General features: G+C 37.3%; 2 protein-coding genes across 7 annotated transcripts in view; one reads left to right on the forward strand and one right to left on the reverse strand.

Moving 5' to 3' along the window:
- Positions 1-15,862, reverse strand: part of LOC125260280 (E3 ubiquitin/ISG15 ligase TRIM25-like) — a 673,153-nt gene that overhangs the window by 583,768 nt on the left and 73,523 nt on the right. The window lies entirely within an intron of this gene.
- LOC125260331 (AP-1 complex subunit sigma-2) overlaps positions 1-15,862 on the forward strand; it is a 43,226-nt gene that overhangs the window by 25,582 nt on the left and 1,782 nt on the right. For 2 of the 5 annotated variants that reach the window (XM_048178664.1, XM_048178663.1), the window contains 2 exons: positions 927-935; positions 3,617-4,550. The exons of 1 other annotated variant lie outside the window; for it this stretch is intronic. Coding sequence is in view for 2 of the 4 variants with exons in the window: in XM_048178663.1 (XP_048034620.1) it covers positions 927-935; positions 3,617-3,664 (57 nt within the window). In the remaining 2 variants the exon portion in view is untranslated. Of the gene's footprint in view, positions 1-926; positions 936-3,616; positions 4,551-15,862 lie in introns of those variants that run through there. 2 more of the 5 variants (XM_048178667.1, XM_048178668.1) reach the window with 1 other exon arrangement.

Consider the following 15,862-nt stretch of genomic DNA (forward strand, 5'->3'; position numbering starts at 1 on the left):
ATTTTAACTTATTTTCTAAGTTATAGGAGATTGAACTCTATTTTGAGTCAGTTTAGTGTAATTTAGGTTGAAATGCCTTGTATAGCTAATTTGATTACTCTTAAAAGATTAATCAGATATATAAGATATATAAACAGAAGTTTAAGTTAAAATAGGTGGACATTTTTTTTACGGTGTACAAAAAAAAGAATTGTTGGTTTAACTTAAAGTAAGTTACCTGGTTGCCTTAAAATTGAGTTAATTGAAATTAAAAATTTGAGTTAATACAATTAGTTTAATCAACAGAAACCTAAAATATTGTTATAGGAACCACATTAATTATCTAAATGGTATTTTCTTGCAAAACGTACTCCAAAAAATCTTTTACAAATTTGAAAAATTGTATTTCTACCTGATTTAACTTATAAAGAGTAGTTTTGTTGGTGTAATTCAATGCATTTAAGTTGATTCAGTGATGTTTATATTTATTTTAATTCAAAAATTCTAACTCAAAATTTCAAATGGTTTTGTTGGTGTAATTTAATGTATTTAGGTTGATTCAATCAATATTTTTGATTTGAATTCAAAATCTTCAATTTTCAAAATTTTCAATGTACCCTTTAAAAATCAACACTATCTGTAATCGTTTATTTCAGTGCACATTATTTCAAAGATGACCATAATCTTTCATCAGTTTGCTCCACCTCTGAAGCATCTTTGTTGTGTAGGTTAATTAATAACCTATTAATAATACAACTAGTCATTGTATTAATCAACTTTTTGATGTTTTACCAGCTCCTTTTTAGTACTTAAATATGTTTTGGTGTGACATAAAACTTTAAAAACATTTTTCGGAAACTTCTAAGATGCCAAATAACAGGCTGAATTCAGTAATGCAATTTTTAAATCTTGATTTTCCTCTCTTTTTTTGGCCGACTGATGTTCAGGATGCCAAAGTAAGTTGAGCTCGTTCTTGTGCGTGTGTCTGGTTTGCCTCAGTGTCTTGTAAATGTATTTGTGTCATCAGTGAGTCATTCTACACGGCAGCCCACATGCTGATTATTTTCAGATCCCGGAGGATAAATTTAGCTCGGCTCATCTCCATGTGCTTCATACATATAAAATAAACCTGCTGAGCCCAGAGGGGTGGCACCGAACAACACGCCAGCGCAAAATCTTTAAAATAATTACAAATATATGTTTTGCACCCAGTTTTCACATGATCAAGACTGATATTCAGTTTTGGGGAAAGTTACTTTTAAAAGTAATGCGTTACAATATTGCGTTACTTTTATGTTTTAAAATTGCATTACTTAGTTACTTTTTGTTGTTTTGGAGCTTTTTTTTTCTCTCCTAGGCTGGGCTTGCTTGTTTGTTTTTGTAAAAGTAACTGATATTTTGTTGTGCATTACTTTACTTATAACTTGAAAAAGTAATTCGATTATGTAACTCGTGATACTTGTAATGCATTACCTTCAACACTGTTGATATTTAATACAAGACATTTACATCATAATGTTTGCGTGGGCAAAAGTTGTTCTCGATGTCACCTCTTGGCCAGCACACAAATCCATAAACACAAAATTCATTGTCTGTCGACAGTTTGTGATTGTGATATCAGTGGTGCTTTGATTTTCAAAAGTTTTGTTAAATAAACTGTTGGCTGTGTTCATGAAAATAAAATGGTTGTTTTTGAGTGAATTATTCATAGTTGTGCATTACATTCAGACATACTGGAAAGAAAAACAAATAATAAAATCTAAGATTTTAAAATCAAAGTAAATGCTGATTCTCTTCAAAAAGTTGCTCATCGTAGTTCAGAACAAAGCCAACATTTGAATTATTTAGTGTTTGTTTCATCTGATTCCTTGGCTCAATACCATTCAAATGCACCCTACGACACCATTTTCCATCATTAAACTTTTCCCTGCCAAATTTTCCCGCCAAAAAAACTACTTTTTCAAACTCCTCCTAAACGGTTTCTCCAATTTTCATAAGTCAAATTAGATCATCTCATGCTGGCAAAAAGTTATCAAAAGCTTTTTGATAAACCCAACCATTCTTGAATAACGTGCAAACAAATTTGAGAAAAGCATGCCAAATTGGATCTGAGGATATATCTCCGCAACGCTTTAGTGTATTCTGACCTAAGTTGGTACATGTCATCACAAGCATGACCTGAGGCTACATTCTGTGTTTCGTCACAGAGCCACGTACTGGTCCGGAGATAGCAAAAATGCCTATTTTTGCTTAGAACTTCTGAACGGTTTGGCCAAAAATGATAAAACTGGTCTTGTTATATCCAATTTTACCATATCCTGCCATTTTGGGCCATGTTGCATTTTGTAGCAAAATGCTGTATTTTTTTGAATGCATTAGGGTATCATTTATGAAACTCGGTATGGGTCATCAGCATGATGTCTGAAGGAGCCTGAGAAGTTTCGAGACAGCACCACCTTGTGGTGAAATCAAATATTCATAAGTTTCATAACTTTTGATGTGGTTTTCTTATTTCTATGGGATTCATCTACTTAGATTCCTGAATCCATGCCAAGTCAAATGATACCTAACATACTATATTTCACCTTAAGGTTTGTGCAAAGTTGCAATTTAGCATTAAAAAAAAATGTTCGCGAATATCTTCGAAACCGTTCGAGGCGATATCTTTGAGTTCTTTCGAGACAAAACCACAGTAGGAAATTCGGAAACAAGTCGTTAGCTAAATGTTGAATGCCCAAATGTCAAAATTTTGATAGCAAGTGGCAGAAAAATGCAAATTCGTGCATGGTTCATTTTTAATGTGCTCCTAAACAAAATTAGATATTTGCACCAAATTTTATGGGCACACTCTGAGGACACACAAAAAAGTGGTGGGATTGCGCCTGTTGGTGGCACTATAACTGAAAAAAAAAAATAAATAAATAAATAAATATTTTACTGATGATTTTACTTGCTTGCTTCTTTGTGCTTGGGGCCCTTAATCGCTGCTTGCAGCTATATTTACCTTTGTTATAAAAATAAAAAAAATACCAAATAAACACTAAAAATTTCAAATGTTGACTCTTTTTATTATTAAAAACAAATATTTACCCAGAAAACATTAAATAATTCAAATGTTAGCTTTGTTTTTGTTGTAAAAGCCAAATATTTTCCAAACAAACACAAATTCAAATGTTGACTTTTTTTGTTATAAAAACCAAATATTTACCAAACAAACACTAGTAATTTTAAATGTTGACTCTTTATTATTAAATGCAAATATTAAATCAATATCAAATATAATATAAATATTAAATGCAAATATTTACCAAAACATAAAATAATTCAAATGTTAGCTTTTAAAATATTTACAAAACAAACACTAATATTTGATTTTTTTTTTGTGTTTTTGGTAAATATTTGTTGTTTTATTACAAAAAACAAAGGCAACATTTGAATTATTTACTGTATGTTTGTAAATATGTTTTTATAATAAAAACAAAGCCAACATTTGGATTGTTAAAGTGTGTTGGAGCATCTTTGGTGTTGATAGTAGACTTTCAGGGTTTGCATGCATTGCCTGTTGTGTCTTGGAGTAATTTTGACGGATTTATCTGTGACCGTGTGATCAGGGAAAGTGTTGATCTTCCTCCCACAGGAAGCAGAGACTCCCCGCAGCGTCCTAGAGGAGATCGGACTCACATAAACCCCTCAGAGACGACTGTCCCAAACCCCACACACACACACACTGAGAGCCTGACCACCTAAAGATGTAGCAAACACACACACACACTTCACTGTTTCCGTGTTGGTCGCCTTTCCTACTCATGTGCTTGGTTTGTGAGCTCAGAAGAACTGTTGTCAGCGCAGGACGACACATCCTACTTTACATCTGCTGTGAAGAACACCGTCCCACACGCGCCATCAAATATATGTGATTCTCTCATCGTTTGGAGTGCAGACACACTAAATCTACTAGCTTTACAGAATAAATCAGTATTATGTGACGTAAGACCATTAAATATTTTAGAAAATAGAGAAAAAGTCAAAAAAGGGATTCTTTTACAAAACCAAAGAGTGCTTTCTTGTGTGTTAACATCAGCACAAAGACCCGAGACGTACTCTACACAAGTGTGTGAATGCAAACACTTCTACACTCAAATATGTAGGCCTAAATTTAAGATTTATGTTGAATTTCTGCACGTGTATTTGAGTAAAGTATGTTTCGTTTCACTAACCTGAACAACCTCACTGATACTTCACTGTGTTCACACTTGACCACTGTTAACTTCACTGTATTTGTGGTATTTATTGAGATTAGGAGTTTCAAGAAGCTTGTTGAACACATTTATACTGACGTTTCACCATGCGCTCTTCTGTAAATGACTTCAGCATGTGGCAGGTTGTTACATGCGTGATGTTTAACAGCGCGTGTGTTTACAGGTGTACAGACGTCACTCATCCACACGTCAAGCTCTCGTTCATGTTTAACGTGTCCGTCTCGCTCTGGAGACGCTGTGTGTTGTTGTCAGAGTGAAATCAACTGTGTTTATTGTTGAAAATGGAATAAATTTGTCTACAGACGTTTATAAGTGCTTCGTCTGTCTGTTTGTTCTGGTGTCGAGAGTGTACAAGCATGTTTTTCTACTTAACAGTTTTACACGTAAAGAAATGCATGTCAGATATATTTAAATGACGTGCAGTCAAATGTTATAAATGTTATAAATGTTATCTTTCTGCTGCAAATATTGATAACATCAAATGTATCAGGGATGCATGATAGTCTCCATGTTGGCATGTTATTTTTTACATATATTTACAAACACTCTATATATTTATCTATTTATTTGTCAGTATTGGAAGGTATTTGATAATTTAGGCAATATTTATATATTTAATTAATTTTGATCAATATTGACATATTTCATATTTTGGGTTCAATTATTATCAGTACTGAGATATTTCAAATTTTGTGCATTTTTTATTAATCGTATTAGCAGATTAATATAGCTATATTTATTAATATAGCTCATTTTTATTTATTCTAATCTGTATATTTCATGTTTTGGGCAATATTTATATTTTATCAGTGAAGGCAGATATTTGCTATTTTCTGCAATATTTATTTATTTAGGTATTTGTTTATTTAATTTTAATCAATATTAGCAGATATTTAATATTTTGGGCATTTTTTATTATTCATGTTTTGGGCAATATTTATTTCTTTATATTTATTTTATTGTTGTTGGTGGATATTTACTATTTTGAGCAATATTTATTTATTTAGGTAAGTATTTATATGTTAATTTAATTTTAAGCAGTATTGGCATATTTAATATTTTGAGATTTTTTGTTTTTTTATTAATTGTATTGGCAGATATTTTATATTTCAGTCAATAGGCCTATATATAGACGCAGCCTGTGTCTGTATATATTAGGTTATTTTTTACCCTTTTATATTGCTCCTTATATTACCCAGTGTTCCAGAGGTTTGACTCTGTGAATGTCTTGTAAACACTGCCCTCTGCTGGACAGAAAGCTGATCTGCAGCGGTTGAGTCTGTGTTAGACGAGATCTTAAACGAGTCCCAGAGGGCCGGTTCTACCACAGATTCTCCTCAGAAACCTTCAGCTGTATTATTCTTCTCAAATGAGGAAAGAAAGTTCTTCCTGTCAGACACGAGGATATTTTGGCAGAGGAGTAGTACTGAAAATCACAGAAGCTGTCTTCCTTATAAAGCAGGATGAACAAACTATCTATCTGTCTGTCTGTCATGAACATGAGTCTAATACAACCCGCATTACGGAAATGTTGGGACTTTTCATTTTGAATAAAATGAAAACTAAAAGACTTTCAAATCATGTGAGCCAATATTTTATTCACAATAGAACATAGATAACATAACAAATGTTTAAACAGAGAAATTTTACAATTGTATCCACTAAATGAGCTCATTTCAAATTTGATGCCTGCTACAGGTCTCAAAATAGTTGGGATGGGAGCATGTTTACCAGCATCTCCTCTTCTTTTCAAAACAGTGTGAAGACGTCTGGGCATCGAGGTTATGAGTTTCTGGTGTTTTGGTGTTGAATTTGGTCCCATTCTTGCCTGATATAGGATTCCAGCTGCTGAAGAGTTTGTGGTTATCTTTGACATATTTTTCTCTATAAGGTGAAAGATCTGGACTGCAGGCAGGCCAATTCAGCACCCGGACTCTTCAACGACGAAGTATGTGGTTTTGCATTGTCCTGCTGAAATACACAAGGCCTTCCCTGAAATAGACGTCGTCTGGAGGGGAGCATATGTTGCTCTAAAACCTTTATATACCTTTCAGCATTCATAATGCCTTCCAAAACATGCAAGCTGCCCATACCGTATGCACTTATGCACCCCCATACCATCAGATGATGGCTTTTGAACTGAACGCTGATAACACGCTGGAAGGTCTCCCTCTTCTTCAGCCCGGAGGACACGGCGTCTGTGATTTCCAACAAGAATGCCAAGTTTGGACTCGTCTGATCATAGAGCACTTTTCCACTTTGAAACAGTCCATTTTAAATGAGGCTTGGCCCACAGGACACGACAGCGCTTCTGGACCATGTTCACATATGGCTTCCTTTTTGCATGATAGAGCTTTAGTTGGCATCTGCAGATGACACGGCAGATTGTGTTTACCAACAGTGGTTTCTGGATGTATTCCTGGGCCCATTTAGTAATGTCATTGACACAATCATGCCGATGAGTGATGCAGTGTCGTCTGAGGACCCGAAGATCACCGGCATCCAATAAAGGTCTTCGGCATTGTCCCTTACGCACAGAGATTTCTCCAGTTTCTCTGAATCTTTTGATGGTGTTATGCACTGTAGATGATGAGATTTGCAATGCCTTTGCAATTTGACATTGTGTCATGATCACGAATTGGAGTGCCCTAGCTAAACCACTAGAGGGCACTCCAACACAGACTTTTGTCACTGTTTAGAACTTCATTTCCCATAACCCACTTCCCGGACTCATTATCCTTCATTGCATTCAGCTGTTTTGTGTTTGTTAATTAGTGTCTGTCTATTTATACTCAGTTGGTTCTACCTTTGTTTGTGGTTCGTTGTTTTGTTACATGCACGTTGTATTCCTGGCCTTTTGTTTGTGGACTGACTACGTGGAGTTTGACCCTTGCCTGTCTTGGGATTTACGTTTTGGATTTACCAATAAATGCTGCAACTGGATCCTAACATCTTGTCTGTGTGCATCCGTGACAGAACGAACCACCACTACAAGGATCCAGCAGCATGAGGGTTCTTCCACCAGCCACGGGCAGGGAGCGTGTGGCTTTGCTGGGGACGGTGAGGGCCTTGCGACAGGGAGAAGAGGAGGTAGGGTGTTTTGCCCAGTATTTCTGGACAATGGCGGTGGGGCTAAGATATAATGATGCTGCGCTGAAGGAGATTTTTAATAAGTGTCTTAATGACTCTCTGCCTCAATGGGAGATGGATGGGCTGCAGATTTTGGATTTTTGGGGCTTCATCAAATATCTCGGTCATAGAAGCCAGTGGGCTACACCTGGTCAACTTGAACCCTACCGAAGAGACTTCCCAGCCCGTGAGTCCGCTCCAGTCCGTGAGTTCGCTCCAGCCGCCACATAGGAGGTGGGCACTGAGTCTCCTCTGCACTCACGTAAGAGGAGGAAGAGGAAGGCTTCAATCATCCCTCAAGGCCTGGAGGCCTTCCCAGAGCCCGCTCCAGCCAGTGAGTACGCTCCAGCCAGTAAGTCCACTCCAGCCAGTGAGTCCACTCCAGCCAGTGAGTCCGCTCCAGAGCCCGCTCCAGTCAGTGAGTCCGCTCCAGCCAGTGAGTCCACTCCAGAGCCCGCTCCAGCCAGTGAGTCCACTCCAGAGCCCGCTCCAGCCAGTGAGTCCGCTCCAGCCAGTGAGTCCGCTCCAGTCAGTGAGTCCGCTCCAGTCAGTGAGTCCGCTCCAGTCAGTGAGTCGTTGGCCCTGCCTTGCCCTGCCGGCGCCAACGAAGTGCCTTGCCCTGCCGGCGCCAACTAAGCTCCTTGCCCTGCTGCTGCCCCCAGAGCAGCCCGAGCCCGCTGCCGTCCCAGAGCAGCCCGAGCCCGCTGCCGTCCCAGAGCAGCCTGCTGTCATCCCAGAGCAGCCCGAGGTCGTCCCAGAGCAGCCTGCTGTCGTCCCAGAGCAACCCGAGCAGCCTGCTGTCATCCCAGAGCAGCCTGCTGTCGTCCCAGAACAGCCCCAGCCTGAGCCTGCTGCCGTTACCGAGCTGTCCGCTCTTCCTGATACGGCCACGGAGGCCGTCACCGAGCTGTCCGCTCTCCCTGATACGGCCACGGAGGCCGTCACCGTGCTGTCCGCTGTCCCTGATATGGCCACAGAGCACCCTTGGCCAGCCCTGCCGCCGCCGCCCAAGCCGCCAGCCCTGCCGCCGTCACCCAGGCCGTCTGCTCTGCCTGCTGCCGCCGCCTAAGCGTCTTGCCCTGCCGGCGCCACCCAGGCCGTTTGTCCTGCCGCCGCCATCCAAGTCTTCTGTCCTGCCATCGTCGCCCAGGTTTTCTGCCCTGCCGCCACTGCCCAGGCCGTCTGAACCGTTGAAACCCTCCTGGTCTGTTCCTCCAGCACCGCCCTGGCAATCAGCCAGGACCCCAGATCTGCTGGAACCCGCCTGGTCAGCTCCCCCCTGGCCTTCTGTCGGGGGCTCTGGACCTGGCCCGCTGTCCCTCCCCCTGGTCCTCCTCCAGTCCACCTCCCTCCTGAGAGCTTTGTTTTTGTGTTTGCTTCATGGAGCGTCTGGTAGCCGCTCCGTAAGGAGGGGGTACTGTCATGATCACGAATTGGAGTGCCCTAGCTAAACCACTAGAGGGCACTCCAACACAGACTTTTGTCACTGTTTAGAACTTCATTTCCCATAACCCACTTCCTGGACTCATTATCCTTCATTGCATTCAGCTGTTTTGTGTTTGTTAATTAGTGTCTGTCTATTTATACTCAGTTGGTTCTACCTTTGTTTGTGGTTCGTTGTTTTGTTACATGCACGTTGTATTCCTGGCCTTTTGTTTGTGGACTGACTACGTGGAGTTTGACCCTTGCCTGTCTTGGGATTTACGTTTTGGATTTACCAATAAATGCTGCAACTGGATCCTAACATCTTGTCTGTGTGCATCCGTGACACATTGAGGAACATTTAGTGGATAAAAGTGTAAAATTTCTCTGTTTAAACATTTATGTTATATATGTTCTATTGTGAATAAAATATTGGATCATGTGATTTGAAAGTCTTTTAGTTTTCATTTTATTCAAATTTAAAAAAAACATCCCAAATTTTCTGGAATTCGGGTTGTATCTGAAAATGCTGTAATCCAGCTATTTCATAATTGTGCAAAATTAACACATTATCTGTCACACTGTGATGAAATAAGAGCTTTTACTCTTCTTCAGAATTGAGGAAGTTGCTATATTGTGCAACATAATAGCTGAACCCTATAATTTCTCAATCTAAACCATTATCGGATTCACACTGTTTTGAAAAGAAGAGATGCTACACTATGGTAAACATGCCCCCGTCCCAACTACTTTGAGACCTGTAACAGGCATCAAATTTGAAATGAGCTCATTTTGTGCATAAAATTTTACAATTTCTCTGTTTAAACATTTATGTTATATATGTTCTATTGTGAATAAAATATTGGCTCATGTGATTTGAAAGTCTTTTAGTTTTCATTTTATTCAAATTTAAAAAAGTCCCAACATTTCCGGAATTCAGGTTGTATTAGACTCATGTAGGGGAGAGCGGAGTAAGTTGTCACATGTGTAAGTTGTCACACTCTTCATAACTCCAAAACTAGAGGCTCTATCTCAAAAATCAAATAGCCACTTTGTGTGACTTCTTCTATAGTCAACTTCCTGTTCACATGTGGTCAAGATCACTCTAATCTGAGGTTAGCACAGTTTTCTTATTTTTTGGCTTAAAAAGTAAAACATTTGCACTTTAAATTTTATGCAATTCAACTTTGTTAGATATGAATGTTAAAAATTATTATTTTGCACAACATAGAGGAGACAATAATGTCTCTTTTGCTACTTTAGCTGACATGCTATGCTGAGCTCACCTTGAGATTTAGACGACATTAGCACACATGTCAGTTTGGGGCAAGTTGTCTCAATGGCTTTGGGGCAAGTCGTCACATGTGACAACTTGCCCCAGTACAAATAAACACGTATAACATGCTCAAAAAAGAGGTTCAACATGTTAAGTCAGTTATGTTCAGAGGTTAAACATGTTAAGTTAAGTGAGTTATCTGCAGAATTCCATTCAGTTTGGATCTACAGTGGGTACGGAAAGTATTCAGACCCCCTTAAATTTTTCACTCTTTGTTATATTGCTGCCATTTGCTAAAATCATTTAAGTTCATTTTTTCCTCATTAATGTACACACAGCACCCTATATTGACAGAAAAACACAGAATTGTTGACATTTTTTCAGATTTATTAAAAAAGAAAAACTGAAATATCACATGGTCCTAAGTATTCAGACCCTTTGCTGTGACACTCATATATTTAACTCAGGTGCTGTTCATTTCTTCTGATCATCCTTGAGATGGTTGTACACCTTCATTTGAGTCCAGCTGTGTTTGATTATACTGATTGGACTTGATTAGGAAAGCCACACACCTGACTATATAAGACCTTACAACTCACAGTGCATGTCAGAGCAAATGAGAATCATGAGGTCAAAGGAACTGCCTGAAGAGCTCAGAGACAGAATTGTGGCAAGGCACAGATCTGGCCAAGGTTACAAAAAAATTTCTGCTGCACTTAAGGTTCCTAAGAGCACAGTGGCCTCCATAATCCTTAAATGGAAGATGTTTGGGATGACCAGAACCCTTTCTAGAGCTGGCCGTCCGGCCAAACTGAGCTATCGGGGGAGAAGAGCCTTGGTGAGAGAGGTAAAGAAGAACCCAAAGATCACTGTGGCTGAGCTCCAGAGATGCAGTCGGGAGATGGGTGAAAGCTGTAGAAAGTCAACCATCACTGCAGCCCTCCACCAGTCGGGGCTTTATGGCAGAGTGGCCCGACGGAAGCCTCTCCTCAGTGCAAGACACATGAAAGCCCGCATGGAGTTTGCCAAGATGGTGAGAAATAAGATTCTCTGGTCTGATGAGACCAAGATAGAACTTTTTTGGCCTTAATTCTAAGCGGTATGTGTGGAGAAAACCAGGCACTGCTCATCACCTGTCCAATACAGTCCCAACAGTGAAGCATGGTGGTGGCAGCATCATGCTGTGGGGGTGTTTTTCAGCTGCAGCGACAGGACGACTGGTTGCAATCGAGGGAAAGATGAATGCGGCCAAGTACAGGGATATCCTGGACGAAAACCTTCTCCAGAGTGCTCAGGACCTCAGACTGGGCCGAAGGTTTACCTTCCAACAAGACAATGACCCTAAGCACACAGCTAAAATAATGAAGGAGTGGCCAGAGCCCTGACTTAAACCCAATTGAGCATCTCTGGAGAGACCTAAAAATGGCTGTCCACCAATGTTTACCATCCAGCCTGACAGAACTGGAGAGGATCTGCAAGGAGGAATGGCAGAGGATCCCCAAATCCAGGTGTGAAAAACTTGTTGCATCTTTCCCAAAAAGACTCATGGCTGTATTAGATCAAAAGGGTGCTTCTACTAAATACTGAGCAAAGGGTCTGAATACTTAGGACCATGTGATATTTCAGTTTTTCTTTTAATAAATCTGCAAAAATGTCAACAATTCTGTGTTTTTCTGTCAATATGTGCTGTGTGTACATTAATGAGAAAAAAAATGAACTTAAATGATTTTAGCAAATGGCTGCAATATAACAAAGAGTGAAAAATTTAAGGGGGTCTGAATACTTTCCGTACCCACTGTATGTGCAAGCCAGAGAAAGTCTGAGTTTAAAGTTCAAAGTAAAGTGGTCTTGCCACTTAATGTGTTTTGATTGAAATGTGTATTGTTTGGATTGAAATAATTGTTTTTCCAAATTCTCTAGGCATGATTGTTTATATTTCCAGTTCTGGTTTGAATTTAAAAATTAAAATCAATAATAACAATTAAGTAGTTGTGTTCTTATCCTTTAGATAATCTAGTGTGACAACTTACCTGCCGATGGGGCAAATTGTCACAAGAGCACATTCTCTATTCGACAGTCTACAACTCCGTAATGAGATAAGATATGAAAATGTAATGAATACAACATATGTGCCCAAGACTTCCTTCTTTCATTTGGTATGACATTTATACTGTTGTGATGTATGGTGCTTAGTAAATGTTAGACAGTGTGAAAATGTGACAACTTACCCCACTCTCCCCTACTTGACAGACAGGCAGATAGATAGTTTGTTCATCCTGCTTTAAAGGAAGACAGCTACTGATGAAGCCTGCGATTTTCTGGAGTTCAGTACTACTCCTCTGCCAAAATATCCTCGTGTCTGACAGGAAGAACTTTCTTTCCTTATTTCAGAAGAATAGTGAATCCGACAGTCTTGGCCTACAGGACACGATGGCGCTTCTAGACCATGTTCACATATGACTTCCTTTTTGCATGATAGAGCTTTAGTTGGCATCTGCAGATGGCACGGCGGATTGTGTGACGTTGAGGAACATTGTTTTTTTAAGTAGTCCACAATCTTTTTACGCACTCTTTCACAGCTCTGCCCATCTTCTGAGAGACTCTGCCTCTCTAAGACATCCCTTTTATAGCTAATCATGTTACAGACCTGATATCAATTAACTTAATTAGTTGCTAGATGTTCCCCAGCTGAATCTTTTCAGAATGTCTTGCTTTTTCAGCCATTTGTTGCCCCCGTGTCAACTTTTTTGAGACCTATAGCAGGCATCAAATTTGAAATGAGCTCATTTAGTGAATAAAAGTGTACAATTTCTCTGTTTAAACATTTATGTTATCTATGTTCTATTGTAAAAAAAATATTGACTATTGGCTTATTTGAAAGGTATTATATCTGGATATATCGGGTTATATCTGAAAATGCTGTAATCCAGCTATTTCATAATTGTGCAAATGTACATACCTACATTACCTGTAATACTGTACATGACGACGCACTTCACCTGCAGCGCTGTCAATCGATTCTGGGATGATGATGGAGGAGGAAATATCTGTAAAATTAACACATTATCTGTCACACTGTGATGAAGTAAGAGCTTTTACTCTTCTTCAGAATTGAGGAAGTTACTATATTGTGCAACATAATAGCTGAACCCTATCATTTCTCAATTTAAACCATTATCAGATTTGTTTAGTTTGATTGCACATACAGTAGCAGCAGGTTAAACCACACCCGTTTCCGTCACTGAATGAAAAATTAAAAAGTGAATTGCTCTTTATCACACAATAATGACTTTAAATCTCACAGTTCCTAGTTTATATCTCACAATTCTGATTTTTTTTCCCCTCAGAATTCTTACATTTCTTGCACTTCCGAATGATCATCTCACAATTCAGACTTTATGTCTCACAATTATCAGTTAATATAACTTAAACTTTGAAGTTTATATCTCACAATTCTGACTTCCCTCTGAATTCTCATGCCTATTTCATTGACAAAAGTTTCGAGAAAAACAGTCAGAATGGTGAGAAATTTTTCCTATAATTTTCCGTGGTGGAAAAAACCCCCCTCTAGTTTAATGTGTTTAGTGGGTCATTTAAATTTTTCTAGTGTAATGTATATGTTTATGAGCTGTTTAATTGATACAATTTAATTAAAATAATAAACCAACTAAAAATAAAATAAAATAATTAAGACTAAATCCCTAAAATGATCCCATGATGGAACTTCTGAAAGGTTCTATATATGAATCACCTGACGGAACACTTGAAGATTCCATTTAGAACCTTTTCTTCCAGAAGTGCTCTTGATCATTGGCCTTTTTTAAACAAACTTCGAGTTTTAGTGTGTTTTCTGACCTCACACGCCCCTGTTACTATGATGGTTATTAGTGTATATTATAAAGTAGCAAACAGATATTAATTTTTGTAGATCAGGCAGGTTGGAATGTGTTCGTTCAGCAACCATCAGCAAATAAAATTAAAAAAAATCTTAAATTGCACAACATGTTTCTGACATTATTTGGGAGTTTCTTGTTTAATTCTGCAGGGTCATACTGATGTTGGACAGGTAATTCTGCTCAGGTGTGTGTGAGACTCCAGAAGAAGTGTAATTGCTGATTCAAGGAAGTTCAGTCTAATAATTATCCATATCCACAGTTTTTCTGTGATGACTCGGCCGTTGGGGAAACGCTCCTGAATGTCTCATCAGACTGTCATGTAATTATCCTCACTCTAATAAAAGAATATATGATCTTTTTTAGGATATTAAACATCAGATTTCTTTTTAATCATTAAGACAGGATTAGTTTTGTCTGAGACTGAGACAAACGTGTCTTTTGATCATCATATTTCAGATTATGACCCAAATCTTTTCACTAGTTTTTGTTTGTTTGTTATAAAGCTGTTGTTTCACATCTGTGTAAATCAGTGACAGTGTTTGTTCCTTCACATGAATTCACATTTCATTCTGTTATTGTACAAATATTAAAAATTAGGCCTAATAATGTTATTGTGTTTTGTTCTGTTATTATGACACTTTTAAATGGCAATCAAACTAAAACTTTAGTTTTTAAATATTAAAATAATATTTTTGCTCAACACCCTGTGCTTCAGTCATTAAGAAATGTAAATTTTAAATAATTTTTACAAATGTATTTATTTATTAAATTTATTATAAATGTGTTTATTGAGTCTAATAATAAAAATAAACTTCAATATGTATTGCTTTTAGCCATTTATTAATTTTTAAAGCGCACAACTTGATGTTTTACATCTCAGTTTTTAAATATTGCCTTATAAAACAAATAAATGATATTGAATTAGTTCACAAGGAAATAGTAAAAAAAAAAAAAATAATTATCTTTTTGCTCATTTGGGATACAGTGCTTTATACAATATATTTATTGTTTGTTAAATTTATTATAAATATATTTATTTATTTTATAATTACTATGAGTCTATACTACTACTACTACTACTACTAATAAACTTGATGTATTTATCAGACACTTTTATTAATGTATTTTGCTTTATAAATTTATTTTTTAAAATTTATTATAAATGTATATATTTTATAATTATTAGCCTATAATATTATTATAATTTATTAAACCAAACTATTATTGTTATTATTTATTTTTAATTGTATTATTTTAGAATAATGTTTATTTATTAGAATTTTATTTAATCTTTATATTTTATTTATTTTAATTTTATTTATTATTAGAACGTTTATTAATTTTATTAATCTTTTTATTTTGTTCATTTGAATTTTATTTATTATTTTTTATAAATGTATTTTCTATAGTCTATAATAATTTATTATTATTACACTTGTATTTATTTATCAGACACCTTTATTAAATGTATTGTGCTTTATAAATAATATTTATTTGTGTTTTTACCATTTTTTACAAATAATATGTCTATAATAATAAAAATAGCTTCATTCACATTTCATTTTTATCCATTTTGTTATTTTTAGTGATCCAGTGTAATTAGCCTAAGTGAATTATGAATCTGATACGGTCCCTCCCTTCACTCACGCTCGGCTCTTATCATTCCAGACCGATGACAATAATGACATGCTTCTGAACATTAGAGGACACACACCTCGTGACTGTTTCTTCATCTAATCTCATCCCTCGCTCCCTCCCTTTCACTCATCAAACCGGTTCCTCTTCTTCTGTCTCACCTTATGGAGAACATAAGAGGGCTTTATGGAAGTATTAATTTGTGCATATGCATGTATGAGTGTGTTTATTAGTTATCTGGGTGTGAAGGTACTAAAGGTCAGATA

The sequence above is a fragment of the Megalobrama amblycephala genome, linkage group LG24 (assembly GCF_018812025.1).
Source record: "Megalobrama amblycephala isolate DHTTF-2021 linkage group LG24, ASM1881202v1, whole genome shotgun sequence".
Classification (NCBI taxonomy): Eukaryota; Metazoa; Chordata; class Actinopteri; order Cypriniformes; family Xenocyprididae; genus Megalobrama; species Megalobrama amblycephala.